The sequence below is a fragment of the Neoarius graeffei genome, chromosome 13, assembly GCF_027579695.1.
Source record: "Neoarius graeffei isolate fNeoGra1 chromosome 13, fNeoGra1.pri, whole genome shotgun sequence".
NCBI classification, from domain to species: domain Eukaryota; kingdom Metazoa; phylum Chordata; class Actinopteri; order Siluriformes; family Ariidae; genus Neoarius; species Neoarius graeffei.
The window spans coordinates 81583445-81610808 of NC_083581.1; the positions used below are offsets into that span (position 1 = coordinate 81583445).

At 42.3% G+C, this 27364-nt stretch overlaps 1 protein-coding gene across 16 annotated transcripts in view; it reads left to right on the top strand.

The window, feature by feature from the left end:
* LOC132897202 (uncharacterized) overlaps nt 1-27364 on the top strand; it is a 46186-nt gene that overhangs the window by 11791 nt on the left and 7031 nt on the right. For 3 of the 16 annotated variants that reach the window (XM_060938649.1, XM_060938653.1, XM_060938656.1), the window contains 3 exons: nt 7518-9673; nt 12060-12290; nt 13183-13694. In XM_060938649.1, coding sequence (XP_060794632.1) covers nt 8373-9578 — 1206 coding nt within the window. In that variant the 5' untranslated portion in view covers nt 7518-8372 and the 3' untranslated portion in view covers nt 9579-9673; nt 12060-12290; nt 13183-13694. The other 13 variants (XM_060938650.1, XM_060938655.1, XM_060938659.1 and 10 more) reach the window with 12 other exon arrangements.

The window sequence follows — 27364 nt, forward strand, 5'->3', positions numbered from 1 at the left end:
TGGCCATGCATTTCGCACAAAAGTGAAATTACCTCACTTCCTGTTGGGCGTGGCTAATGCATTGGCATTACATTTTTGTCCGGCTTAGTGAGATACATATGCGTACCAAATGGCATGCCACTCCTACAAACTACATGGCAACCAGGCACCTTAAAGCGGGAGGCCAAAATCACAACGAGTTAGGGGGCGCTATAGAGGCCCTGAGGCCCGGCTGGATCTGGGCTTTTGGTTCTCAGTAGCGGTGGCAGTCTAAGAAAAAGGAGCCAAATTTCGTGCGTTGTCGACCATGGCAAGCGCCCCAATAAGGGTCTTGAAAAGAGTTTGCTTGCCAAGTTTGACAAATCAGAAGCTGCAATATCATTTCCGCCATAACCAGCACCCCCAGGGGCGAAAGTGCACAAAATTTGGCGGACATGTCAGGTGAGCTATGAAGAGTTTGCGTATGAAGTTTGATGACAATTGAGTAAATAGAAGATGAGATATAGATTTTTGAAGAATAAATTTTTTGGTTTTTCCCATGTCAGAAGGTGGCGCTATGCTGTACATGAGCGATTATGAGTTGGAAAAATAAGTGTCTACAACAGGAACGCACTATCACAAGGTAGTGGTGTGAAGGAAAAGCATTATGGAATTATTTACCAAAAACCCGTTTTGGAGCAATTGCGTCGGCCAAAAACAGCGCCCCCCATGGACGAAAATTCCCAAAATGCGGTATACATGACATGGGAGGTAGTAAGAGGGTGGCCGTGAAGTTTGACCAAATTTGAGGAAAGATTGGATTTTTTGCCCAAAAATAGCGCCCCCAGTGGCGAAATATCACAGAAATTGGGTAACATGTCAGAAGCCCAATGAGTGATTTGCGTGTGAAGTATGAGCAGTTTTGAGCAATTAGAAGATTTGTTATGAATTTTTTAGCATGTAAAATTTTGAAGTGAAAATTGATTGACGTATAACTTCTGAACGTTTTATCCTACGTGAAACGTATTTAGTAACTTTTGTCAGCCATGTCTGTAGATGATGTGTATCAATTTTGGTGACATTCCCATGAACGGTCTAGGAGGAGTTGCGCCGTCTTCGTGGCCATGCATTTCGCACAAAAGTAAAATTACCTCACTTCCTGTTGGGCGTGGCTATGCATTCATAGAACTTTTTTTGTTCGTCTCAGTAAGATACATATGTGAACCAAATTTCGTTCCTCTACGACAAACTATATGGCAACCAGGAGCCTTCGAAAAAAGGCAAAATTTTCAAGGCGTTAGGGGGCGCTATAGAGGCCCAGAGCCCCGCCCAGATCTGGGGTTTTGGATCTGAGTAGCGTAGGGGATGCCGATAAAATGATCCAAAATATGCGCGTTTTCGTCCACAGGAAGTGCCCCAAAAAAGGCCGAACAGCGACCGCGACTAAGGAATAATAATAATAATAATAATAAGAATAAGAATAATAATAATAAAAAACCGAACAAGATCAATAGGGCCTTCGCCCTTTCGGGCTCGGGCCCTAATAATAATAATAATAATAATAATAATAATAAAAAAACCGAACAAGATCAATAGGGCCTTCGCCCTTTCGGGCTCGGGCCCTAATAATAATAAGAATAATAATAATAATAAAAAAACCGAACAAGATCAATAGGGCCTTCGCCCTATAGGGCTCGGGCCCTAATAAGTAATCTCTTTATATTATTAGGTAGATTCCATATACATAAAGTCAAAATGTCCAAGACAGACAACCAATTCTCATTAATACTGTTAATTGAATTAAAAATGTATTTTCAGTCTCTGTCACATATCGAATCCAACAAAGAGTGCTTATCAGCTATTCAATTTTATTCAAATTACATTCAGTGAAATTGTTTGTCATTTCAATTTGCCCTGTTTTTATCTCCTTATTAGGGCCCGAGCCCTATGGGCGAAGGCCCTATTGTTCTTGTAAGAGTTCACTATTATAGGGCGAAGGCCCTATTGTTCTTGTAAGAGTTCACTATTATTAGGGCCCGAGCCCTATAGGGCGAAGGCCCTATTGTTCTTGTAAGAGTTCACTATTATTATTCTTCCGTCTTCTTCTTCTTCTTCTTTATTTTTCTCCGCTGTTGGGCCATTTTCGGGGCGCTTGCCATGGGCGAAAACGCACCAAATTTGGCGCCATTTCCGAGAATTGCCACCGCTACTCAGAACCCAAAGCCCAAACTTGGCCGGGGCTCGGGGCCTCTATAGCGCCCCCTAAGTCGTTGTGATTTTGGCCACCCGCTTTAAGGTGCCTGGGTGCCGTTTAGTTTGTAGTAGTTGCATGCCATTTGGTACGCATATGTATCTCACTAAGCCGGACAAACATGTAATGCCAATGCATTAGCCACGCCCAACAGGAAGTGAGGTAATTTCACTTTTGTGCGAAATGCATGGCCACGAAGACGGCGCAACTCCTCCTAGACCGTTCATAGGAATGTCACCAAAATTGATACACATCATCTACAGACATGGCTGACAAAAGTTACTAAATACGTTTCACGTAGGATAAACCGTTCAGAAGTTATACGTCAATCAATTTTCGATGCAAAATTTTACATGCTTAAAAATTCATAACAAATCTTCTGATTGCTCAAAACTGCTCATACTTCACACGCAAATCACTCATTGGGCTTCTGACATGTTACCCAATTTCTGTGATATTTCGCCACTGGGGGCGCTATTTTTGGGCAAAAATTCCAATCTTTCCTCAAATTTGGTCAAACTTCGCGGCCACCCCCTTACTACCTCCCATGTCATGTATACCACGTTTTGGAAATTTTCGTCCATGGGGGGCGCTGTTTTTGGCCGACGCAATTGCTCCAAAACGGGTTTTTGGTAAATAATTCCATTATGCTTTTCCTTCACACCACTACCTTGTGATAGTACGTTGCTGTTGTAGACACTTATTTTTCCAACTCATAATCGCTCATGTACAGCATAGCGCCACCTACTGACATGTGAAAAACCAAAAAATTTATTCTTCAAAAATCTATATCTCATCTTCTATTTACTCAATTGTCATCAAACTTCATACGCAAACTCTTCATAGCTCACCTGACGTCTACGCCAAATTTTGTGCACTTTTGCCCCTGGGGGTGCTGGTTATGGCAAAAATGATATTGCAGCTTCTGATTTGTCAAACTTGCCAAGCAAACTCTTTACAAGACCCTTATTGGGGCGCTTGCCATAGTCGACAACGCACAAAATTTGGTTCCTTTTTCTTAGACTGCCACCGCTACTGAGAACCAGAAGCCCAGATCCAGGCGGGCCTCAGGGCCTCTATAGCGCCCCCTAACTCGTTGTGATTTTGGCCTCCCGCATTAAGGTGCCTGGTTGCCGTGTAGTTTGTAGTAGTGGCATGCCATTTGGTATGCATATGTATCTCACTAAGCCGGACAAAAATGTAATGCCAATGCATTGGCCACGCCCAACAGGAAGTGAGGTACTTTCACTTTTGTGCGAAATGCATGGCCACGAAGACGGCGCAACTCCTCCTAGACCGTTCATAGGAATGTCACCAAAATTGATACACATCATCTACAGACATGACTGACAAAAGTTACTAAATAGGTTTCACATAGCATAAACCGTTCAGAAGTTCTACGTCAATCAATTTTCAATGCAACATTTTACATGCTTAAAAATTCATTACACATCTTCTACTTGCTCAAAACTGCTCATACTTCACACGCAGATCACTCATTGGGCTTCTGACATGTTACCCACTTTCTGTGATATTTCGCCACTGGGGGCGCTATTTTTGGGCAAAAATTCCAATCTTTCCTCAAATTTGGTCAAACTTCACAGCCACCCTCTTACTACCTCCCATGTCATGTATACCACATTTTGGGAATTTTCGTCCATGGGGGGCGCTGTTTTTGGCCGACGCAATTGCTCCAAAATGGGTTTTTGGTTAATAATTCCATTATGCTTTTCCTTTACACCACTACCTTGTGATAGTGCGGTGCTGTTGTAGACACTTATTTTTCCAACTCATAATCGCTCATGTACAACATAGCGCCACCTACTGACATGGGAAAAACCAAAAATTTTATTCTTCAAAAATCTATATCTCATCTTCTATTTACTCAATTGTCATCAAACTTCATACGCAAACTCTTCATAGCTCACCTGACATGTACGCCAAATTTTGTGCACTTTCGCCCCTGGGGGTGCTGGTTATGGCAAAAATGATATTGCAGCTTCTGATTTGTCAAATTTGGCAAGCAAACTCTTTACAAGACCCTTATTGGGGCGCTATTATTATTAGGGCCCGAGCACCGTACAGTGCGAGACCCTATCGTTGCCATGTGTCCAATTCTGTGCTTTGTCGCCATTGTGGGAGTAATGTCTCTTGCCGACGAAGCTGTGGAAGGTATTTCACGGGGACGCATGCCCCCGCCCCCCTTGGCCGCTGGCGCGAGGGCCCGTCGAGGCCGCTTGCGGCTTTAATTATTCTTCCGTCTTCTTCTTCTTCTTCTTTATTTTTCTCCGCTGTTGGGCCATTTTCGGGGCGCTTGCCATGGGCGAAAACGCACGAAATTTGGCGCCACTTCCGAGAATTGCCACCGCTACTCAGAACCAAAGGCCCAAACTTGGCCGGGGCTCAGGGCCTCTATAGCGCCCCCTAAGTCGTTGTGATTTTGGCCTCCCGCATTAAGGTGCCTGGTTGCCATATAGTTTGTAGTACTGGCATGCAATTTGGTAGGCATATGTATCTCACTAAGCCGGACAAAAATGTAATGCCAATGCATTAGCCACGCCCAACAGGAAGTGAGGTAATTTCACTTTTGTGCGAAATGCATGGCCACGAAGACGGCGCAACTCCTCCTAGACCGTTCATGGGAATGTCACCAAAATTGATACACATCATCTACAGACATGGCTGACAAAAGTTACTAAATACGTTTCACGTAGGATAAACCGTTCAGAAGTTATACGTCAACCAATTTTCACTTCAAAATTTTACATGCTACAAAATTCATAACAAATCCTCTAATTGGTCAAAACTGCTCATACTTCACACGCAGATCACTCATTGGGCTTCTGACATGTTACCCACTTTCTGTGATATTTCGCCACTGGGGGCGCTATTTTTGGGCAAAAAATCCAATCTTTCCTCAAATTTGGTCAAACTTCACAGCCACCCTCTTACTACCTCCCATGTCATGTATACCACATTTTGGGAATTTTCGTCCATGGGGGGCGCTGTTTTTGGCCGACGCAATTTCTCCAAAATGGGTTTTTGGTTAATAATTCCATTATGCTTTTCCTTCACACCACTACCTTGTGATAGTACGTTGCTGTTGTGGACACTTATTTTTCCAACTCATAATCGCTCATGTACAGCATAGCGCCACCTACTGGCATGGGAAAAACCAAAAAATTTATTCTTCAAAAATCTATATCTCATCTTCTATTTACTCAATTTTCATCACACTTCATACGCAAACTCTTCATAGCTCACCTGACATATACGCCAAATTTTGTGCACTTTCGCCCCTGGGGGTGCTGATTATGGCAGAAATGATATTGCAGCTTCTGATTTGTCAACCTTGGCAAGCAAACTCTTTACAAGACCCTTATTGGGGCGCTTGCCATGGTCGACAACGATCGAAATTTGGCTCCTTTTTCTTAGACTGCCACCGCTACTGAGAACCAGAAGCCCAGATCCAGGCGGGCCTCTATAGCGCCCCCTAACGTGTTGTGATTTTTGCCTCTCGCATTAAGGTGCCTGGTTGCCATGTAGTTTGTAGTAGTGGCATGCCCTTTGGTACGCATATGTATCTCACCAAGCCGGACAAAAATGTAATGCCAATGCATTAGCCACGCCCTACAGGAAGTGAGGTAATTTCACTTTTGTGCGAAATGCATGGCCACGAAGACGGCGCAACTCCTCCTAGACCGTTCATGGGAACGTCACCAAAATTGATACACATCATCTACAGACATGGCTGACAAAAGTTGCTAAATACGTTTCACGTAGGATAAACCGTTCAGAAGTTATACGTCAATCATTTTTCAATGCAGAATTTTACCTGCTTAAAAATTCATAACAAATCTTCTCATTGCTCAACACTGCTCATACTTCACACGCAAATCAATCATTGGGCTTCTGACATGTGACCCAATTTCTGTGATGTTTCGCCACTCGGGGCGCTATTTTTGGGCAAAAAATCCAATCTTTCCTCAAATTTGGTCAAACTTCACGGCCACCCTCTTACTACCTCCCATGTCATGTATACCACATTTTGGGAATTTTTGTCCATGGGGGGCGCTGTTTTTGGCCAACGCAATTGCTCCAAAACGGGTTTTTGGTAAATAATTCCATAATGCTTTTCCTTCACACCTCTACCTTGTGATTGTACGTTGCTGTTGTAGACACTTATTTTTCCAACTCATAATCGCTCATGTACAGCATAGCGCCACCTACTGACATGGGAAAAACCAAAAAATTTATTCTTCAAAAATCTATATCTCATCTTCTATTTACTCAATTGTCATCACGCTTCATACGCAAACTCTTCATAGCTCACCTGACATATACGCCAAATTTTGTGCACTTTCGCCCCTGGGGGTGCTGATTATGGCAAAAATGATATTGCAGCTTCTGATTTGTCAAACTTGGCAAGCAAACTCTTTTCAAGTCCCTTATTGAGGCGCTTGCCATGGTCGACTACGCACGAAGTGCGAGACCCTATTGTTGCCATGTGTCCAATTCTGTGCTTTGTCGCCATTGTGGGAGTAATGTCTCTTGCCGCAGAAGCTGTGGAAGGTTTTTCGCAGGGACGCATGCCCCCGCCCCCCTTGGCCGATGGCGCGAGGGCCCGTCGAGGCCGCTTGCGGCTTTAATCTTTCTTTAAACTTATTGCTCCTTATGAGGCTAAGCTTAACCATGTTCCTCCTAATTTCGAACTATTGATATGAAATGTTCTGATTAACTGTTTGCTGAGTTTTAAACCTCCATACTTTTGCCTTTAAAAACCACAGAGGATATGGAATGGATAGGTTTTTAATGTATTTAGTTAACCATAATTTTTTTCAGCAAGAAACAGTTAACAAACGTTTACTTGAATAACTTTTTGTTTATAAATCGGAGACTTGGTTTTATCTTTGTTTAACCATTAAGAAAAAAATTCATAAATTATCATGATTATGATACATTGGCTTGTATAAGTACTCATTGTCCTTGAACCTTTCCGCATTTTGTTGCACTGCAACCTGGAACTTAAATTGACATGAAACTACACAAAACATGAAACTATCCATGTGCATCCTGTTTATAATAAGCAATACCTCTCTCTCTGGATCCATGTCATCCTACAGTCTCTTCTAGGCGTGGTGAGACCGTGCACCAGTTCGTACCTGGCGTTTTACACAAGATTTATGTAAGATTAATGAATTGATTGTTTCTTCTGTAATGTCACAGGTTCCTGCTCATCATTGCTGTTTTTCCATTAATGAAACTTAATGATCTCTGTTCTGCCTTTTTTTTCCACGCACATGAGGAGATAGCTCTTTGATACAGCCAAAGAACACCTCGGGAGACGAGAAAGGAAAAAACAAGACTGGTTCGACGACGATGACGAGGAGCTAAATAAACTGATCATGGAACGTAACATGGTGAAGATGAAATACCTACAAGTAAGCACAAGAACGAACAGAGCTAGACTCGTCGAAACTCGAAGGAAGCTTCAAAAGCATACAAGAAAGCTTAAATCGCAATGGTGGGAAAAGAAAGCTGAAGGACTACAACTAGCTGCTGACAAGAACGACATGAAGGCCTTTTACGTCGGCCTAAGAGAGGTGTACGGACCACAAAAGAAGAGTATGACACAGCTGTTGGACGTAGATGGGGAAACGATCTTAGATGACAAAAACCAAATACTCAACAGATTTGCCCAACACTTCAGCCAGCTACTAAACATACTGAGTGATATAGACCATCAAGCACTAAACAGCATTACCCAGAGACCAAAGATACTTGAACTTGACGAGAAACTGAGCTTTGAAGAAATGCTGAAAGCCATCGACGCAACAAAAGAAAATAAGGCTCCAGCCGTCTGTGGGATACCTACCAAAATATGAAAGTAAGGTGGAAGAAAGGTGAAAAGGAAACTTTACAAACTCATTCTGAAAATCTGGGAAAATGAGGAAATGCCGCAAGACTGGAAGGATGCAAATATCGTCCCTATCTTCAAGAAAGGTAGCAGAAAGGACTGTGGAAACTATCGTGGAATATCGCTTCTGTCAATCGCCGGTAAAATTATGGCCCGGATACTACTCAACAGGTTAGATGCTTTGCTCGCCCCAACATACTACCAGAGACACAGTGCGGCTTCCGTAGTGGTAGAAGTACCATAGACATGATATTCAGCCTTCGCCAAGTACAAGAGAAATGCACGGAACAAAACATGCCAATGTATGCTGTCTTCATCGACTTCACAAAGGCTTTTGACACCGTCTCCAGGGAAGCGCTTTGGACTGTCTTTCAGAAATACGGATGCACGGACAAAATCATCAATCTGCTGAAATCCTTCCATGACAGAACGCAGGTGCAAGTTGCACAGGAAAGAAACACATCTGAAAAGTTCGAAGTGACAAACGGGGTTAAACAGGGCTGCATCCTAGCGCCCTTGCGTTTTTCATTGTACCTGGCGGCCATGCTCGAGGTAGCCTTTGATGGTATCCAGGAAGGGATCTACATCCAGACAAGGCAAAACGCAGACCTGTTCAAGGTATCCCAGTTCAAAGCACAAACCCTTAGTACTAAAAACTTAGTGAGAGAAATGTTCTTCGCTGATGACAGTGCGATCGTGACTCACAGCTTCGAGGGCATGCAATACCTGATTGACAAATTTGCCAGAGCTGCCATACAATTCAGTTTGAAGATCAACATTAAAAAGACAGAGTGCCTCTATCAGCCAGTGAAATTGATCAATCCTGAACCTGACACCATCACCGTCAGCAACAAACCGCTTGCTTCATGTTCAGATTTCAAATACCTGGGAAGCACCATCTCGAGCAACAATAAAATCAATAAAGAGATCCTAAATAGGATGGGGAACACCAGCACTGCTTTCTCAAAACTGCAAAATCATTTATGGAACAACAAACACGTCTCTACTAAAGCGAAATGCAAAGTGTACAGGGCCATTGTATTATCAACCTTACTCTACGGAGCAGAAACCTGGACCATCTATTGCCACCAAGTCAAAAAACTTCATGCCTTCATGATGCAACACCTGAGGGCAATCATGGGAGTCACATGGAAGGACAAGATCACCAACGTTGATATCCTAAATCGAGCAGATCTACCGTCCATGGTGGATATCCTTATCGAAAAAGGGCTGAGGTGGCTAGGCCATGTTCACAGGATGGGTAATGAGAGGCTACCAAGACAGTTGTTGTATTCCCAGCTTTGTGAGGGAATGAGAAATCATGGTCAACCGAAACTGAGGTTCAAGGATGCTATGAAAAGTAACATGAAATGGCAAAACATTGACAGTCGCTCATGGCAGCAAGTAGCCGAAAACAAGCCGGTCTGGAGAAAGAACATCAAGCCACCGTAAACAGTCCTTGTCGAAACCGACCGACTGCAAATGATGATGGAGATAAAGGGGAGGTTTGATATCGGCCTATTGTTGGACAGCTGACTGGTGTTAAGGTATGTATTTTTCTCTCTTTTTAAATCACGGGTTTGATAACTGCTAGTTTAAAGGATTTAGGTACATAGCCAGTGATAAAGGAAGAAATGATTATTTTTAGAAGAGGTTCAGTTGCTTCTGATATGAGCTGTTTGAAGATTCATGTTGGTCAGGGATCCAGTACCCAAGTTGAAGGTTTTGATGAGGAAATTAGTGAAGTTAGTTTAATTTCTCAAAGGGGAGTAAATCATTTGAATTACTGATCTGATAGTAATATTGTCGTCATCTTAAATTATCTGTCTTTAAATAAATAGCTTGAATTTTTTGTCTGATATTTTCAATTTTGCCACTGAAAAAAATGTATGAAGTCGTGACTACCGTATATTGAAGGTGTGCATGTGTCTGTGGTGGTCTTATTCCTATTTGATTTTACTGGAGTATTAGATAAGAATCGAGGATTCTTTTTGTTATCTTCTATTAGGGTGGAGGGATACATTGTTCGAGAAATCATTTTTTGTTGGGTGCCAGTGAGGTTCTAATTTTTGAGTGGTCTCTTTTAAGGGGCATGCGTAATTGTGTGCTGATCTTTTCCTCTCTAATTATTTTCCTTTTATGTAGAGCGACATTATCTAAAGTATACTCTCACGTTGACCAAGTGTTCAGTTACCTGATTGAGTTTTGTGGGGTCTGACGGTGAGCCAATTTGATAACTCTGGCAAACTAGTTGGGACGGGGCAATTTCGGGCTAGTAATGAGGTAACACAATCAAATAATGATGTGATTTGAAAAAGATGATGTCAACAAATGATTGTAATCATGATTTGGTATAAAATTAGTATCCAGGAAAGGCTTCGTTTTTGAGGAGCAAAGAGGGGCCGAGGATCCCTGGTTTGTCAACAAATTCAAGAGAAAATTTTTGAAATGTTTAAAAACAATGTTCCTCAAAGAAAGATACAAAGGGATTTGGACATTTCAGCCTCTACGGTGCAAAATATAATTAAACTATTCAAGAAATCTGGAGGAATTTTGGTAAGAGAGTCTGAGAGCCAGAGAGAAAGCTCATATATAGTACCTGCCAAAAGGTTGGGCTTGCTCATTACTGTGAATGAGTGAGTGTGTCCAAACTCTTGACTGGTACTGGATATTTATGTGAACTCTCTTTCTGGATGGATGAAGTGGTAGAAGTATACCGAGGGAGGAGCACGTGCTGATAGTAACACAGAACGTTAATGTACCGTTAGCCTATGGTTCTCTAAAGGTTTGTTAGAACGTAACAAACAACTAACATTTAGAGAACGTTTCCTCATGGTTATGCAGAAACCTAACGAAGCCAAACGTCCCCGAAACGTTGAGGTAACTAACCAACTGAAACGTTATCATTTGGTTACACTATAACCTCCACACAACGTTATGTTTGGTTGTTTTTTTGTTGTTCTGAGAACTATACGATGCACATTACCCAGAATTCTCTGTGCTTTCAAACAGCTCTAAGGCAAATAACAAAATGGCGGACTTAATGGATGTTACGATAGCCCTTTTATTTAGCTATTTGAAAATTTCACAGAGTCTCCTTGTTGGATTTAGAACTACCAGCGCCAGTGTACGTTATCTGGATTTACAGTACGTGCGACCAGGTAATGTGTTATTTTATTCTGGTTGTTTGAGTTCTTTGATGCAATGTATGTTTCACTATTCACCTAGCAGTTAGCTGCTATGCATGCAACCATCTCCATCTCCGGTCACCGGCTACATTATACGAAGTGAATCGTTGTTGGTATCTCTAAAACACGTCTTTTCCAGTCTCCCATCTGACAAAGAACTCGTACATAATTCTTTCACCTTTGTTGTGATTTAGCACGCTCTTGATATAATGCTATGTAGCATACCTTAGCATGGCTAACGCCATAGCGCCGAGGTTACGCATGATTACCCCATATCGATATACATGTCGTGTAGGTGACGGTGTTCTCTGTTAAAATGTCTGTGTAGTTGTGCCTCAGAACGGCGGCATAACAGCAGTACGGATTTCCCCATGTATTATTTGACGAAATATGTTGGTGGATAAAACCTCAAGTGAGGGCCTACTTTTGTAGGCTGCAAAGATCAGCAACACGTTTACTGCAGTACTCTGTTAGCCTAGCTCACTCAAACCACATTGCTTAGAGTTTAGAATATAGCACGAGACAAGCATTGTAGTTCCGAGGTTGCACAGAAAACAGAAAACGTAACGTAACTTTTATTGTCTGTCGAAAAACAACACTTTGTTGGTGTGAAGGGTTGTCATAAAAGTTAATAATCATCATGTATTAAATCCAATGCATAAGGGAATCTGAACACTAAAATAAGTTATCTCTCCGTTGACTTCCATACATTATTTTTTTTTCTTTGTTCCCATGGGGTCTACAGGAAGAAACGAGACCTAGCCACTGTAAGTTGTTGATTGGTCAGGTTGCCTGACGCAACGGCATGTGACGCAAAACGAATGCTCCTCATTGGCTGGACAGATGGATAAGAGGACGTAGGTGCATGTAGTAAAGTCACTACCCGGAACTTGGATTGAAGTTGGATTTGGAAGCAAACGTCTCTGTTGGAAGTACTGAAGCCTACTTTCTGTTCAAGTACTCTACTTTCGAAAAGGTAATTTGTGATTTCGTTCTGGTTGTGGTTATACCTTAAAGGAGAATTCCGTCTGTTTTGCAAATATGTCTCAAACGTTTGTGGTCAAGGAAAGTTGGCAGTAGCACAAACCGTGAGAAAAATCCATCCCGTCTAAAAAAAAAAAAAAAAAAGTTATGCATATAGCTGCTACGCGGATTTCAATTGAAACGGTGGCTACGGGGCAGCCTTTCAACGTTCGTATATTCACATAACTTGTTTCAAAATGGTTTTCATGGGATTGCCCGTGGTGTGTGGACCCTGATGTTTGAAAACATTGCACATTTACTGCATTAGCTAGCACATAGGTGTATAAATTTTAAACTTTTCGTGCCAGCACATACCTTTGTTGCCTTCCGGATTCCCCAGAAGTCAGCGCTGAGCACATCAAATGCTTCACCAGTGCTCAGCGCTGACTTCAGGGGAATCAAAAGTTCAAAATTTTATTTGTAAAACATCCAGAATTCTCCTTTAAAGGATATGTGCAGTATTTTGAACATGAAGCTCCTTTCTGAGTTCTTTGCAATGTAATAGAGTGGTCCTCACCGATTTTATTATGTTTGCTGCTGTCTCAGTTATTTGGCAAATTTGGGGTATGTCTCAGCCTGCTTCGGAATGGCAAGATATGGGCTTATGCACATATCTTTTAATGTAATTTTGAGTTCCATGTTGCAATGTCCATGGAAAGCGTTGTAACAGTTGTATCTTTTTTTTTAAGCAACGCTTCACTCTGCAATGTTTTTGGATTTTGATAAAGTTAAGTCATTCATTGAATGATGAACGTGTTTTTAGTATCATCAATTGAGTTGTGGCATTACTGTGTACTGTGCCAATGTGCTGTTAATGTGTTAGTCATTTAGTTTTGTCATTGCAGTCACATTGTATTTCCCCACAATGAGTGAAAAGCGATTGGCCAAACAAGCCTACACAAAGAGATGGAAGAGGGTGCGGCGAGAGGTGGAAGCGGTGCGAAAGGCTTTGAGAGCAGAAATGCAAGAGGAGAAGGACGCACTAGACGCTGCACGGGCAGAGCAGGCTATGCAAGAAGCGGCCAGGCTTCGTCAACATCAGCAGCAACTGCAAGAACAATCTGTACTACTGGCAGAGGAGAATGAAGAAGAGCCAGAGTGCATGGCAGTACCAACAAGCAGTAGTGTTAGTACTGAGTTTGCATCAGATGCGCTGTGGAGCACACCCATGAATGTGGAGGATAGCAGTGACACCAGTGACTCTTACATTGAGGAAAATGACCCACAAAGCTCACTAAAGGACTTTTTACAACACTGGGCCTTAAAACACCAGATTACACACTCTGCACTTGATGACCTTCTTGTAGAATTAAAAGCCAATGGACACACAGAGTTGCCTTCAACAGCAAGAACCCTTCTTTCAACCCCAAGAGACATCAGGTCAACTCCGGTATAAGGAATGGAGTATGTTCACTTTGGTTTAAGGAGAGCTATTGAAGCACAACTAAACCACTACCCACAAAAGGTTCTGAAAAAAATAACCACCCTGGAGTTGTCTCTGAACATTGGTGGTGTTCCACTGTTCAAAAACAGCAAGACCACTCTGTGGCCTGTCTTATGTGCCATCCATCTGAGTCCAACTCGTGTTTTTCCTGTCACCTTAACATCTGGTCCTGCTAAACCTAATGATTTGGAGTTTCTCAACGATGTGGTTGCAGAAATGAAGGATCTGCTTGAAAACGGAATTCAAGGGAAAATGGTTGTCATGCGCTGTGTTCACGGGCGATTGCTCTACGACAACGAGGGAGGCTCAGCCTCCTCTAAAAATGCCCTTATAACTTTAATGTGTGCGTGAGTTTTTTCCCCCTTGTGACGGCGCGATGCAGCGCAGCCTCAGTGGACTTCAATGGCATTTGGGAGCTCTGCGCTTTCAATCTCAAAATGCAAGATGATTATTGGACAAATACTGCGAAAATGCCTGCCCACAGAGTCTCGCGGACTCCCAGCCTCAGTGCACTTCAATGGCATTTGGGAGCTATGCGCTTTTCAATCTCAAAATGCAAGACGGTTATTGGACAAATACTGTGAAAATGCCCGCCCACGGACTCCGAGCCTCACATGGGAGGGACATGGCAGTTTCCGCGAGGAGACTGGTGATTGGTGAAAGCGGCCGGATATTTTCTTTGATTGACAGCTCGTTTCAACCATAGACAGGCAGCGGTGAATTTCAGTTCAGTCCCATGCGGATTCTCAAGTGCTGTGGTGTATTGTAAGAGATCAGCTTACATTTCGATTTCATTCATTACATACGGTTTCTACCAGCTTTTTTAGTTTGTGTATATTTTCATTGTAAATAAAGTGTAAATATAGTGTTGTCAAGTTTGCTATCTTAGTTCCAGAAATGTCGTTTATTTGAGTGACTGAACTTGAACTTGAGGGGGCTAGTCAGCTAGCAAGAAAGCTGCGCACAGATGCCAAGCATTGCTGATTTAATTTTGGCGAAGCCATTTGCCAGTCTTCCTTTCGAGGAAAAAATTAAAATTAAAGAGCAGGGTAGACCAGCGCCTCAAATTGACTTGGTGAAAAAGGTAGGGAATAATACTCGTTCCTTTCAGCTCTCCTGGTACGAGAAAGTGAATTGGCTAACAGCAAGTGACCCACATCAACAACAGTAAATAGGCTACTTTAGTAATATGTCATGGATGGACCAAAAATATAGAATCTATTTAAAATGTTTATGCTGAGTATATTATATTGGAATATATATTTCTCTGGATGGCGGCACGGTGGTGTAGTGGTTAGCGCTGTCGCCTCACAGCAAGAAGGTCCTGGGTTCGAGCCCCGTGGCCGGCGAGGGCCTTTCTGTGTGGAGTTTGCATGTTCTCCCCGTGTCCGCATGGGTTTCCTCCAGGTGCTCCGGTTTCCCCCACAGTCCAAAGACATGCAGGTTAGGTTAACTGGTGACTCTAAATTGAGCGTAGGTGTGAATGTGAGTGTGAATGGTTGTCTGTGTCTATGTGTCAGCCCTGTGATGACCTGGCGACTTGTCCAGGGTGAACCCCGCCTTTCGCCCGTAGTCAGCTGGGATAGGATCCAGCTCGCCTGCGACCCTGTAGAAGGATAAAGCGGCTTGAGATAATGAGATGAGATGAGATTTCTCTGGATATGAATTAAACACAGCTACAATTTGGAAAACATTTTTAAACAAAAACACAGCCGAGAACATTTCACACTACAGACCTGGATTAAAAGTGAAGGGTTATCAAAATTGTCAATAAAACATTTCTCAGTCAAAATAAGTAAAATATAGGGAAAGTGTCATTGAATGAAATGTGTGGCACCCAGCTCTACTGCTGAGGTTCCTGACAAAGAGCTGCTTTCAATAATGATCAATTTTTAAACAACATGCCACAATTTTTAAATATAAAATGTTAAAATTTACCCCCCCCCAACACCACCATCATGTATATTGGACAGTAGGCTAATGGGCCAAAAGAACCTGTTATTTCACAGTTTGTGACCCTGCCAACAATCAGCCAGGTCAGAGGCAAGAGTATGGGCAAAACTGATGTTTTTTCTTTTAAAATCTGGAAATATCGTAACCGACCAGCCTCCCCTGTTTGAAAGACTACCAGCCGCCACTGGTTGTGTTGTATGTGATGCGCCTGCCAAGGCAATGGTCAAAGCAACAAAACTGTGCACAGGATACTATGGATGTGACAAATGTGCACAGAAAGGGACATGGGAAGACGGCCGTGTAACATACCCTGATGTCCAAAGCACCCTGCGAACCAATGACCTGTTCAGAAGAGAGATGGCTGTCAAGGAAACTGAGGACTATACAGTGTCCCCATTCCTGCAACTTCCCATTGATATGATCAAAATGTTTCCCATTGATTACATGCACCAAGCTTGTTTAGGTGTCATGAGGAAACTGTTAGTGGAATGGGCGAGGGGAAGCAGGAAGGTGAGACTGTCGACTACACAGCTCCAAGAGGTCAGCAGAAGACTGTGTGGTTTGAGAGAATATATATACCAAGTTGCTTTACCAGAAAGCCCAGGAGCTTGGAAGAAGTCGACCGCTGGAAAGCTACAGAGCTGCGCCAGTTTGCCCTGTATACAGGAAAAGTAGTGCTCAAGGGCATTCTGTCCAGGCCACTGTACAGGCATTTCATGGCTTTCAGTGTGGCACTGAACATTTTGGTTTCTCCCAACCTAGCCGGCAAGTATGCAGACTAAACCTGATGGTGTATTTTGTGTCACAGACTGCAGAGCTGTATGGCAGACACTTCATGGTGTATAATGTGCACAGCATGCTCCATTTAACAGATGAAGCAGAGACCTTTGGATGCCTTGATGCATGCAGCGCCTTCCGGTTTGAAAACTACTTGGGCAAGCTGAAACGTCTGGTCCGATCAGGGAATAGACCACTAATTCAAGTGGCTAAAAGGCTCTCGGAGATGGACCAGGATCAGACTCCCACAGCTCCAGCACCGAAAAAGAAAACCCGAAGACAAAACAATGCGTACATTTTGGCAGGTGCCAAATGTTGTGAGGCCATTGAAGAAAGGAATGACATGGTTTTGTGCAAGGTCTTTCAGAGGGTGGATCCTCTGTTCACAGACCCTTGTGATTCAAGAATCATTGGGTGCTTCAGAGTGAAAAGGAGCGAGTGTGTCATGAAGCTGGTGCCAGAATGTGAACTCACAAAACAGGCCTTGATGATTGAGGAGCCACAGAAACAGACTAATGTTTTCATGACAGTCCTGCATGATTTTTAGGAGACATCCACACATGCAATTTAACCATCACAATGATTTTTTGGAGGAATCCTTTTAGGGTAATTGCTGTGTACACTTGCAAAATATGATACAAAATGTGTTTTGCTAATGGGAGATTCTGTGTTTTAGCCATGTAAAAAGGATGGATTGGGAAAATATGTCCATCTTAATGCCATGTTTATTTGTAATGTTTTCTTAAAACCAAATAGACTGTTTCACACCTACAGGAGTTTTCATAGGCCAGCCAAGGGAACTAATACTTTTTGCTCCATTTTCCTTGCTAATGATGCCTTTGTTTTCACAGATGAGCTTCACTATTGTTGAGTTTACAGACAATGCTACTGAGGTTGTGCCATCTTCATGGCTTGGACACACTTCTGAGGTACGAGTCTTTTTTTTTTGTCGATACATAGCAAATATGTATGCTTACATATATGCCTATATACTTTTGATAGCAAATATATATATGTTTGTTATATATATTTTTTAATTATATATATTTTTAGCATGGCATGGTCTGTTACTGGACGACACACAATGTGCGATTGCATGTTGTGAAGTGCCGAGCACCAAATACAACTTGGGCCAAACATCCCATTAAGAAAACCTGGTACGAAACAGGTGAGCTATCGCTGCTATGCACTACATAGAATATACTGAATTGTTCTCTCTATGGCAGCACTGTTTTTTTTTTTGTGCTACTGACTAAAAGTCATTTTCCATAGATTCATACGCCAAAGCTGAACAGAAGTGTTTGCAATTGATGGAGCCCTCAAGTGTTGAGACAGAGGATGATGTGAACACTTTTGCAATTAGGCAGCGTAAGCGCCCAAGGAGGTTTGTCTCCGAATCCTCTGATGATGGTAAGTTCTCTTCACTAATGACCACATTAGTTACTCAATTCAATGTTCATTTTCAAGTCATTTACAAGAAATTTACATTGCACATTGTATGGTCTTTCCTTCCAGATGATTCTGCTCCAGTGGTAGCAGCAACCAAGAAGCAACCCAAGACTCTGACTGTGCCTGGAAGCCCTGTGTGTAAGTTAACAGTTCCCAAATCATCATTCATAGCTTGGATTAACATTCATGATGAATAACCGGTGCATATTACATGACTGATCTGATGTTTGTGTGCTATTTTCAGGTCGGCAGGACCCAATGCCCCTACCACCACAGTGTAAGTGTTTTTCAATTCATTTGTAAATGTCTAATGTATTATCATAGGTTCTTCTTTTGCAAATACCATGTATAAGAACACCCCCCCCCCCCAATAAATGACTGAACATCCATATGTACCATCTTTTCAGGGTCAACACCAGCCGGGACTGGAGCCAGTCCTCACCACCCTAGCCCAAGTCCTGTTGACCCTGTTCAAGGTACAGTTGCTTTCAAGTTCCCATTTACAGATGTTGGAATACAAAATCATGAACAGGAAAACTAATATTTTTTTTTGAAAACTTCAGCCAGCAGCCGGGCGCTTCATGACGGACAGGGTGTCTCGGCTATCGCAGCCATGTTTGAGAGAAGCAAGTACTTTTATACACACTTAACTAGTTCACTCACTCAGGAAAGTACATTATAAATTACAACTTCCATCACATTTGTCCCCATAGTCACAGAGGCCCACATGAGTCGCTTGATGCGGAGGCTCGAGGCTAGGTTTGACAGGACTGAGGCTAGGTTTGACAAGATCGAGTCATTGGTGGAAACCAACGCCCCGACACACACGCCTCAACTCCAGCAAGATGATGTGGTGTTGGCTAAACCATGCAGCATAGTGATGGAGCTGCTGGAATTGGATAGGAGTCTGGAACAACCAGAGAAGAGGAACAAGATGGTAATTTGCCCTGTCTGTCTGTCTGTCTATCTATCTATCTATCTATCTATCTATCTATCTATCTATCTATCTATAATGTGTGTGTATTGTATAAGCTCGCTACAGTAATTTTCATTGTATAATTATTTTTATTTTTTTACAGCAACATTTTCTTGAAACTGTCGGAGGGGCAGGTTTAGGGGCAGCCATTCACCGTATGCTACGCTGAGTGGCAAATAATGAGGTACTCGCCCAGTACAGCTTGCGGGGCAGACGGGCCAAAATGTCCTTTGATGACCTCATTCTGTGCAAGATTATAAAGGGTAAGTGTTTATATATTGATCACATCACTTTTATGCCATGCTTGACTGACTAGGTTTTGATGTGTAACTTTCCTTTATTTTGCCTTCTAGCTGCACGTGTCAAAAAATTTCCTGGCCATACGGAAGCTGAAGTGGAGGAATGCCTTGGGCAGACTCTAAAATTTGCACCACACAGACGGTATACTTCTGCTCTCTAATTTGGTGCAATCACAGAAATCTCGTGGTTAGTAGTAGGGTGGTTTATCATGCTTTTGTGGACATGTGGTCATTGTTCTTGTTTTTAAACATTTGTTCCTTTTTCTTTTCAGATCAGCTGGTCAGCAGCAACGGATGGACAATTGAATTGTGAACAGTGAATTTTTATTCTTTTTTTGTGAACAGTGATTTTTATTCTATTTTTTTGTGGTGATTTTTTTATTCTATTTTATGTTTTTGTTATTGAATTTTAACGGCATGTTCATCTCATCTCATCTCATTATCTCTAGCCGCTTTATCCTTCTACAGGGTCGCAGGCAAGCTGGAGCCCATCCCAGCCGACTACGGGCGAAAGGCGGGGTACACCCTGGACAAGTCGCCAGGTCATCACAGGGCTGACACATAGACACAGACAACCATTCACACTCACATTCACACCTACGCTCAATTTAGAGTCACCAGTTAACCTAACCTGCATGTCTTTGGACTGTGGGGGAAACCGGAGCACCCGGAGGAAACCCACACGGACACGGGGAGAACATGCAAACTCCACACAGAAAGGCCCTCGCCGGCCCCGGGGCTCGAACCCAGGACCTTCTTGCTGTGAGGCGACAGTGCTAACCACTACACCACCGTAACGGCATGTTACTTGAGTAATAAAATAATACTTGAGTACAGTTTACTTGAGAACATGATGTGCTGTAACTGTATCTCATATTTATCTTACCTCACTCTGCGGTTGCGACTTGCTTGCTTGCTAGCTCAGTCAGGAAATCTGATAAAAGTAGATTAGATGGTATGATAAAAGAACATTAGACACGGTATACAGCGTTATACTTCAGAAAGTCACATGAAACTGTGACACTGAGCCGACCACCTCTTCAGTCTTTCTCATGCTTGTAGCTGAATAAAAAGACAACACAGACTGAGTTCGAGTCCCTATAGAGTTTAATTCTGATTTACAGCGCAGTAAAGTTTGCACGTTAAATTAACAGTAACACAAAACACGTTCAACTATGCACCTTGGTTAGAAACTATTCGTCAGCTAACAATAATTAAACAGGTCTTACCTTTAGGAAAATGGCAGTCTGTAAAATGCTGAAACAGGTGGCAGACTTTGATGGCTGCAGCACAAATTGCCTTGACCGGAAGTGTAAGGTGTTTAAAAGTAAATACCTCTCAATGAATAAAATTCATCGATTTCCTGCATCTTTGACTTTCACATTAAAATGTAGTTAAATTCTACTCATTTCTTCACAGCTGATTTTATGCAAACAAAAACTGAGTAAAATGCAATTATTAAATCATGAAGTTGGTTGATTTCAGCTCAGAGTGATTCCAAACTGCATAAAGTCTTTTTTTATTATTTATAGGTTACTATTATTTATTTACTAAATATTAATTAACCCAAATCCCAGTTTTTACACGTCTAAATCCTGATTGATACATTTCATGGATGTTATTCTTATGATGATGTGGGCTGTGCCACAGCTTTTTCTAGGATCTTGGAGAAAAAGATGGTGGTGTGGTGAAGATTATGCCCATCCACCAGGTCCCCCGGTGGCGGATAGGGGAACGGCCTCCATGAGGTTAGCAGTGAATATGGAAATAAGCTGTCCCGGACCAAATTCCTGGGTTGCCCTTTGGCAAGGCATAGCACCCAGCAGCCACCCATGCTAGGGATAGCCTACAGTGAAGCTTTTCTTTCACGAAACCTACACATGTCGTATGCTGAACCTAGCCAGTGCCTCGTGGTAGCACTTAGGGTGGTGATAAACATACCTATCATCCGGCCAACCGCTGCAGCATGTCGAAACTGCTAACAAGTCTCAATCAACTTTCCTGCCAGTTAGACCACAGTCAAGTCATGCAGAGAGAGGAGTTCTGGTAACGCAAAAGCCAGTCTCACTTCAAAACAAACTTGCATGCAGTTTATGGATATGGACATCAATATTATTTCTAATACCGGATCGAATGTCGCCCAGGTCAAAAAGGTTTGCGCTGGTACATCCACTTTCCAGTGTCCAGCGAAAAGTAAGCTAGGAAGATGAAAAACGATCAACATCGCAGAATGGAATGTCAGGACACTTCTTGACAGGTCCAAAAGACCAGAACGACAAACAGCATTAGTTGCCAAAGAATTAAAGAGATACAACATCGACATAGCAGTACTAAGCGAAACAAGACTGGCCAGTCATGGCAGCCTTGTAGATCATGGATGCACGTTTTTCTGGAGCAGAAGAAACGAAAATGAAAAACGTGAATCGGGAGTCGGCTTTGCAATGAGAAATGAAATTGCCTTGAAACTTGAACAAGATCCGGTACTGATAAATGACAGACTCACAATAATGAGACTCCCTCTACAGAAAAATACCTTTGCAATCATCATCAGTGCATACGCCCCTACAATGACAAACCCGGAGGAGACAAACAAGGAATTTTACAACAAGCTTAGAGAGACCATGACACACGTCCCAAAGAATGATAAACTGATCCTAGTAGGTGACTTCAATGCCAGGGTCGGAAAAGACACTGAAAACTGGCCCGGAGTTCTTGGGCAACACAGAATAGGAAAGTGCAATTCAAATGGCGAACTGCTTTTAACCTTTTGCTCAGAACATTCCTTAGTTATCTCCAACACAGTCTTTAAGCACAAACCCCACCATAAAGTTACATGGATGCACCCACGATCAAAGCATTGGCACCTCCTAGATTACGTAATCACAAAGCAAAAGGACCGCTCAGATATCCTCGATGCAAGAGTGATGAGGGGTGCTGACTGCTCAACTCAAAAACTGGGGCCAGATCACCGACTAAACTCAATGTTCAAAAGCTGAAAGACAAGGCTTTTCAGGTGAGCTTCACACAACACATGGACAAGACAATGGACGAACTGAGTACCCCAGACACAGGCGTAGAAGGTGAATGGGAGTCACTTAAGACTGCTGTACTTGATACAGCCAAAGAACACCTCGGGAGACCAGAAAGGAAAAAACAAGACTGGTTCGACGACGATGACGATGAGCTAAATAAACTGATCATGGAACGTAACATGGTGAAGATGAAATACCTACAAGTAAGCACAAGAACGAACAGAGCTAGACTCGTCGAAACTCGAAGGAAGCTTCAAAAGCATACAAGAAAGCTTAAATCGCAATGGTGGGAAAAGAAAGCTGAAGGACTACAACTAGCTGCTGACAAGAACGACATGAAGGCCTTTTACGTCGGCCTAAGAGAGGTGTACGGACCACAAAAGAAGAGTATGACACAGCTGTTGGACGTAGATGGGGAAACGATCTTAGATGACAAAAACCAAATACTCAACAGATTTGCCCAACACTTCAGCCAGCTACTAAACATACCGAGTGATATAGACCATCAAGCACTAAACAGCATTACCCAGAGACCAAAGATACTTGAACTTGACGAGAAACTGAGCTTTGAAGAAATGCTGAAAGCCATCGACGCAACAAAAGAAAATAAGGCTCCAGCCGTCTGTGGGATACCTACCAAAATATGAAAGTAAGGTGGAAGAAAGGTGAAAAGGAAACTTTACAAACTCATTCTGAAAATCTGGGAAAATGAGGAAATGCCGCAAGACTGGAAGAATGCAAATATCGTCCCTATCTTCAAGAAAGGTAGCAGAAAGGACTGTGGAAACTATCGTGGAATATCGCTTCTGTCAATCGCCGGTAAAATTATGGCCCGGATACTACTCAACAGGTTAGATGCTTTGCTCGCCCCAACATACTACCAGAGACACAGTGCAGCTTCCGTAGTGGTAGAAGTACCATAGACATGATATTCAGCCTTCGCCAAGTACAAGAGAAATGCACGGAACAAAACATGCCAATGTATGCTGTCTTCATCGACTTCACAAAGGCTTTTGACACCGTCTCCAGGGAAGCGCTTTGGACTGTCTTTCAGAAATACAGATGCACGGACAAAATCATCAATCTGCTGAAATCCTTCCATGACAGAACGCAGGTGCAAGTTGCACAGGAAAGAAACACATCTGAAAAGTTTGAAGTGACAAACGGGGTTAAACAGGGCTGCATCCTAGCGCCCTTGCGTTTTTCATTGTACCTGGCGGCCATGCTCGAGGTAGCCTTTGATGGTATCCAGGAAGGGATCTACATCCAGACAAGGCAAAACGCAGACCTGTTCAAGGTATCCCAGTTCAAAGCACGAACCCTTAGTACTAAAAACTTAGTGAGAGAAATGTTCTTCGCTGATGACAGTGCGATCGTGACTCACAGCTTCGAGGGCATGCAATACCTGATTGACAAATTTGCCAGAGCTGCCATACAATTCAGTTTGAAGATCAACATTAAAAAGACAGAGTGCCTCTATCAGCCAGTGAAATTGATCAATCCTGAACCTGACACCATCACCGTCAGCAACAAACCGCTTGCTTCATGTTCAGATTTCAAATACCTGGGAAGCACCATCTCGAGCAACAATAAAATCAATAAAGAGATCCTAAATAGGATGGGGAACACCAGCGCTGCTTTCTCAAAACTGCAAAATCATTTATGGAACAACAAACACGTCTCTACTAAAGCGAAATGCAAAGTGTACAGGGCCATTGTATTATCAACCTTACTCTACGGAGCAGAAACCTGGACCATCTATTGCCACCAAGTCAAAAAACTTCATGCCTTCATGATGCAACACCTGAGGGCAATCATGGGAGTCACATGGAAGGACAAGATCACCAACGTTGATATCCTAAATCGAGCAGATCTACCGTCCATGGTGGATATCCTTATCGAAAAAGGGCTGAGGTGGCTAGGCCATGTTCACAGGATGGGTAATGAGAGGCTACCAAGACAGTTGTTGTATTCCCAGCTTTGTGAGGGAATGAGAAATCATGGTCAACCGAAACTGAGGTTCAAGGATGCTATGAAAAGTAACATGAAATGGCAAAACATTGACAGTCGCTCATGGCAGCAAGTAGCCGAAAACAAGCCGGTCTGGAGAAAGAACATCAAGCCACCGTAAACAGTCCTTGTCGAAACCGACCGACTGCAAATGATGATGGAGATAAAGGGGAGGTTTGATATCGGCCTATTGTTGGACAGCTGACTGGTGTTAAGGTATGTATTTTTCTCTCTTTTTAAATCACGGGTTTGATAACTGCTAGTTTAAAGGATTTAGGTACATAGCCAGTGATAAAGGAAGAAATGATTATTTTTAGAAGAGGTTCAGTTGCTTCTGATATGAGCTGTTTGAAGATTCATGTTGGTCAGGGATCCAGTACCCAAGTTGAAGGTTTTGATGAGGAAATTAGTGAAGTTAGTTTAATTTCTCAAAGGGGAGTAAATCATTTGAATTACTGATCTGATAGTAATATTGTCGTCATCTTAAATTATCTGTCTTTAAATAAATAGCTTGAATTTTTTGTCTGATATTTTCAATTTTGCCACTGAAAAAAATGTATGAAGTCGTGACTACCGTATATTGAAGGTGTGCATGTGTCTGTGGTGGTCTTATTCCTATTTGATTTTGCTGGAGTATTAGATAAGAATCGAGGATTCTTTTTGTTATCTTCTATTAGGGTGGAGGGATACATTGTTCGAGAAATCATTTTTTGTTGGGTGCCAGTGAGGTTCTAATTTTTGAGTGGTCTCTTTTAAGGGGCATGCGTAATTGTGTGCTGATCTTTTCCTCTCTAATTATTTTCCTTTTATGTAGAGCGACATTATCTAAAGTATACTCTCACGTTGACCAAGTGTTCAGTTACCTGATTGAGTTTTGTGGGGTCTGACGGTGAGCCAATTTGATAACTCTGGCAAACTAGTTGGGACGGGGCAATTTCGGGCTAGTAATGAGGTAACACAATCAAATAATGATGTGATTTGAAAAAGATGATGTCAAAAAATGATTGTAATCATGATTTGGTATAAAATTAGTATCCAGGAAAGGCTTCGTTTTTGAGGAGCAAAGAGGGGCCGAGGATCCCTGGTTTGTCAACAAATTCAAGAGAAAATTTTTGAAATGTTTAAAAACAATGTTCCTCAAAGAAAGATACAAAGGGATTTGGACATTTCAGCCTCTACGGTGCAAAATATAATTAAACTATTCAAGAAATCTGGAGGAATTTCAGTAAGAGAGTCTGAGAGCCAGAGAGAAAGCTCATATATAGTACCTGCCAAAAGGTTGGGCTTGCTCATTACTGTGAATGAGTGAGTGTGTCCAAACTCTTGACTGGTACTGGATATTTATGTGAACTCTCTTTCTGGATGGATGAAGTGGTAGAAGTATACCGAGGGAGGAGCACGTGCTGATAGTAACACAGAACGTTAATGTACCGTTAGCCTATGGTTCTCTAAAGGTTTGTTAGAACGTAACAAACAACTAACATTTAGAGAACGTTTCCTCATGGTTATGCAGAAACCTAACGAAGCCAAACGTCCCCGAAACGTTGAGGTAACTAACCAACTGAAACGTTATCATTTGGTTACACTATAACCTCCACACAACGTTATGTTTGGTTGTTTTTTTGTTGTTCTGAGAACTATACGATGCACATTACCCAGAATTCTCTGTGCTTTCAAACAGCTCTAAGGCAAATAACAAAATGGCGGACTTAATGGATGTTACGATAGCCCTTTTATTTAGCTATTTGAAAATTTCACAGAGTCTCCTTGTTGGATTTAGAACTACCAGCGCCAGTGTACGTTATCTGGATTTACAGTACGTGCGACCAGGTAATGTGTTATTTTATTCTGGTTGTTTGAGTTCTTTGATGCAATGTATGTTTCACTATTCACCTAGCAGTTAGCTGCTATGCATGCAACCATCTCCATCTCCGGTCACCGGCTACATTATACGAAGTGAATCGTTGTTGGTATCTCTAAAACACGTCTTTTCCAGTCTCCCATCTGACAAAGAACTCGTACATAATTCTTTCACCTTTGTTGTGATTTAGCACGCTCTCGATATAATGCTATGTAGCATACCTTAGCATGGCTAACGCCATAGCGCCGAGGTTACGCATGATTACCCCATATCGATATACATGTCGTGTAGGTGACGGTGTTCTCTGTTAAAATGTCTGTGTAGTTGTGCCTCAGAACGGCGGCATAACAGCAGTACGGATTTCCCCATGTATTATTTGACGAAATATGTTGGTGGATAAAACCTCAAGTGAGGGCCTACTTTTGTAGGCTGCAAAGATCAGCAACACGTTTACTGCAGTACTCTGTTAGCCTAGCTCACTCAAACCACATTGCTTAGAGTTTAGAATATAGCACGAGACAAGCATTGTAGTTCCGAGGTTGCACAGAAAACAGAAAACGTAACGTAACTTTTATTGTCTGTCGAAAAACAACACTTTGTTGGTGTGAAGGGTTGTCATAAAAGTTAATAATCATCATGTATTAAATCCAATGCATAAGGGAATCTGAACACTAAAATAAGTTATCTCTCCGTTGACTTCCATACATTATTTTTTTTTCTTTGTTCCCATGGGGTCTACAGGAAGAAACGAGACCTAGCCACTGTAAGTTGTTGATTGGTCAGGTTGCCTGACGCAACGGCATGTGACGCAAAACGAATGCTCCTCATTGGCTGGACAGATGGATAAGAGGACGTAGGTGCATGTAGTAAAGTCACTACCCGGAACTTGGATTGAAGTTGGATTTGGAAGCAAACGTCTCTGTTGGAAGTACTGAAGCCTACTTTCTGTTCAAGTACTCTACTTTCGAAAAGGTAATTTGTGATTTCGTTCTGGTTGTGGTTATACCTTAAAGGAGAATTCCGTCTGTTTTGCAAATATGTCTCAAACGTTTGTGGTCAAGGAAAGTTGGCAGTAGCACAAACCGTGAGAAAAATCCATCCCGTCTAAAAAAAAAAAAAAAAAAGTTATGCATATAGCTGCTACGCGGATTTCAATTGAAACGGTGGCTACGGGGCAGCCTTTCAACGTTCGTATATTCACATAACTTGTTTCAAAATGGTTTTCA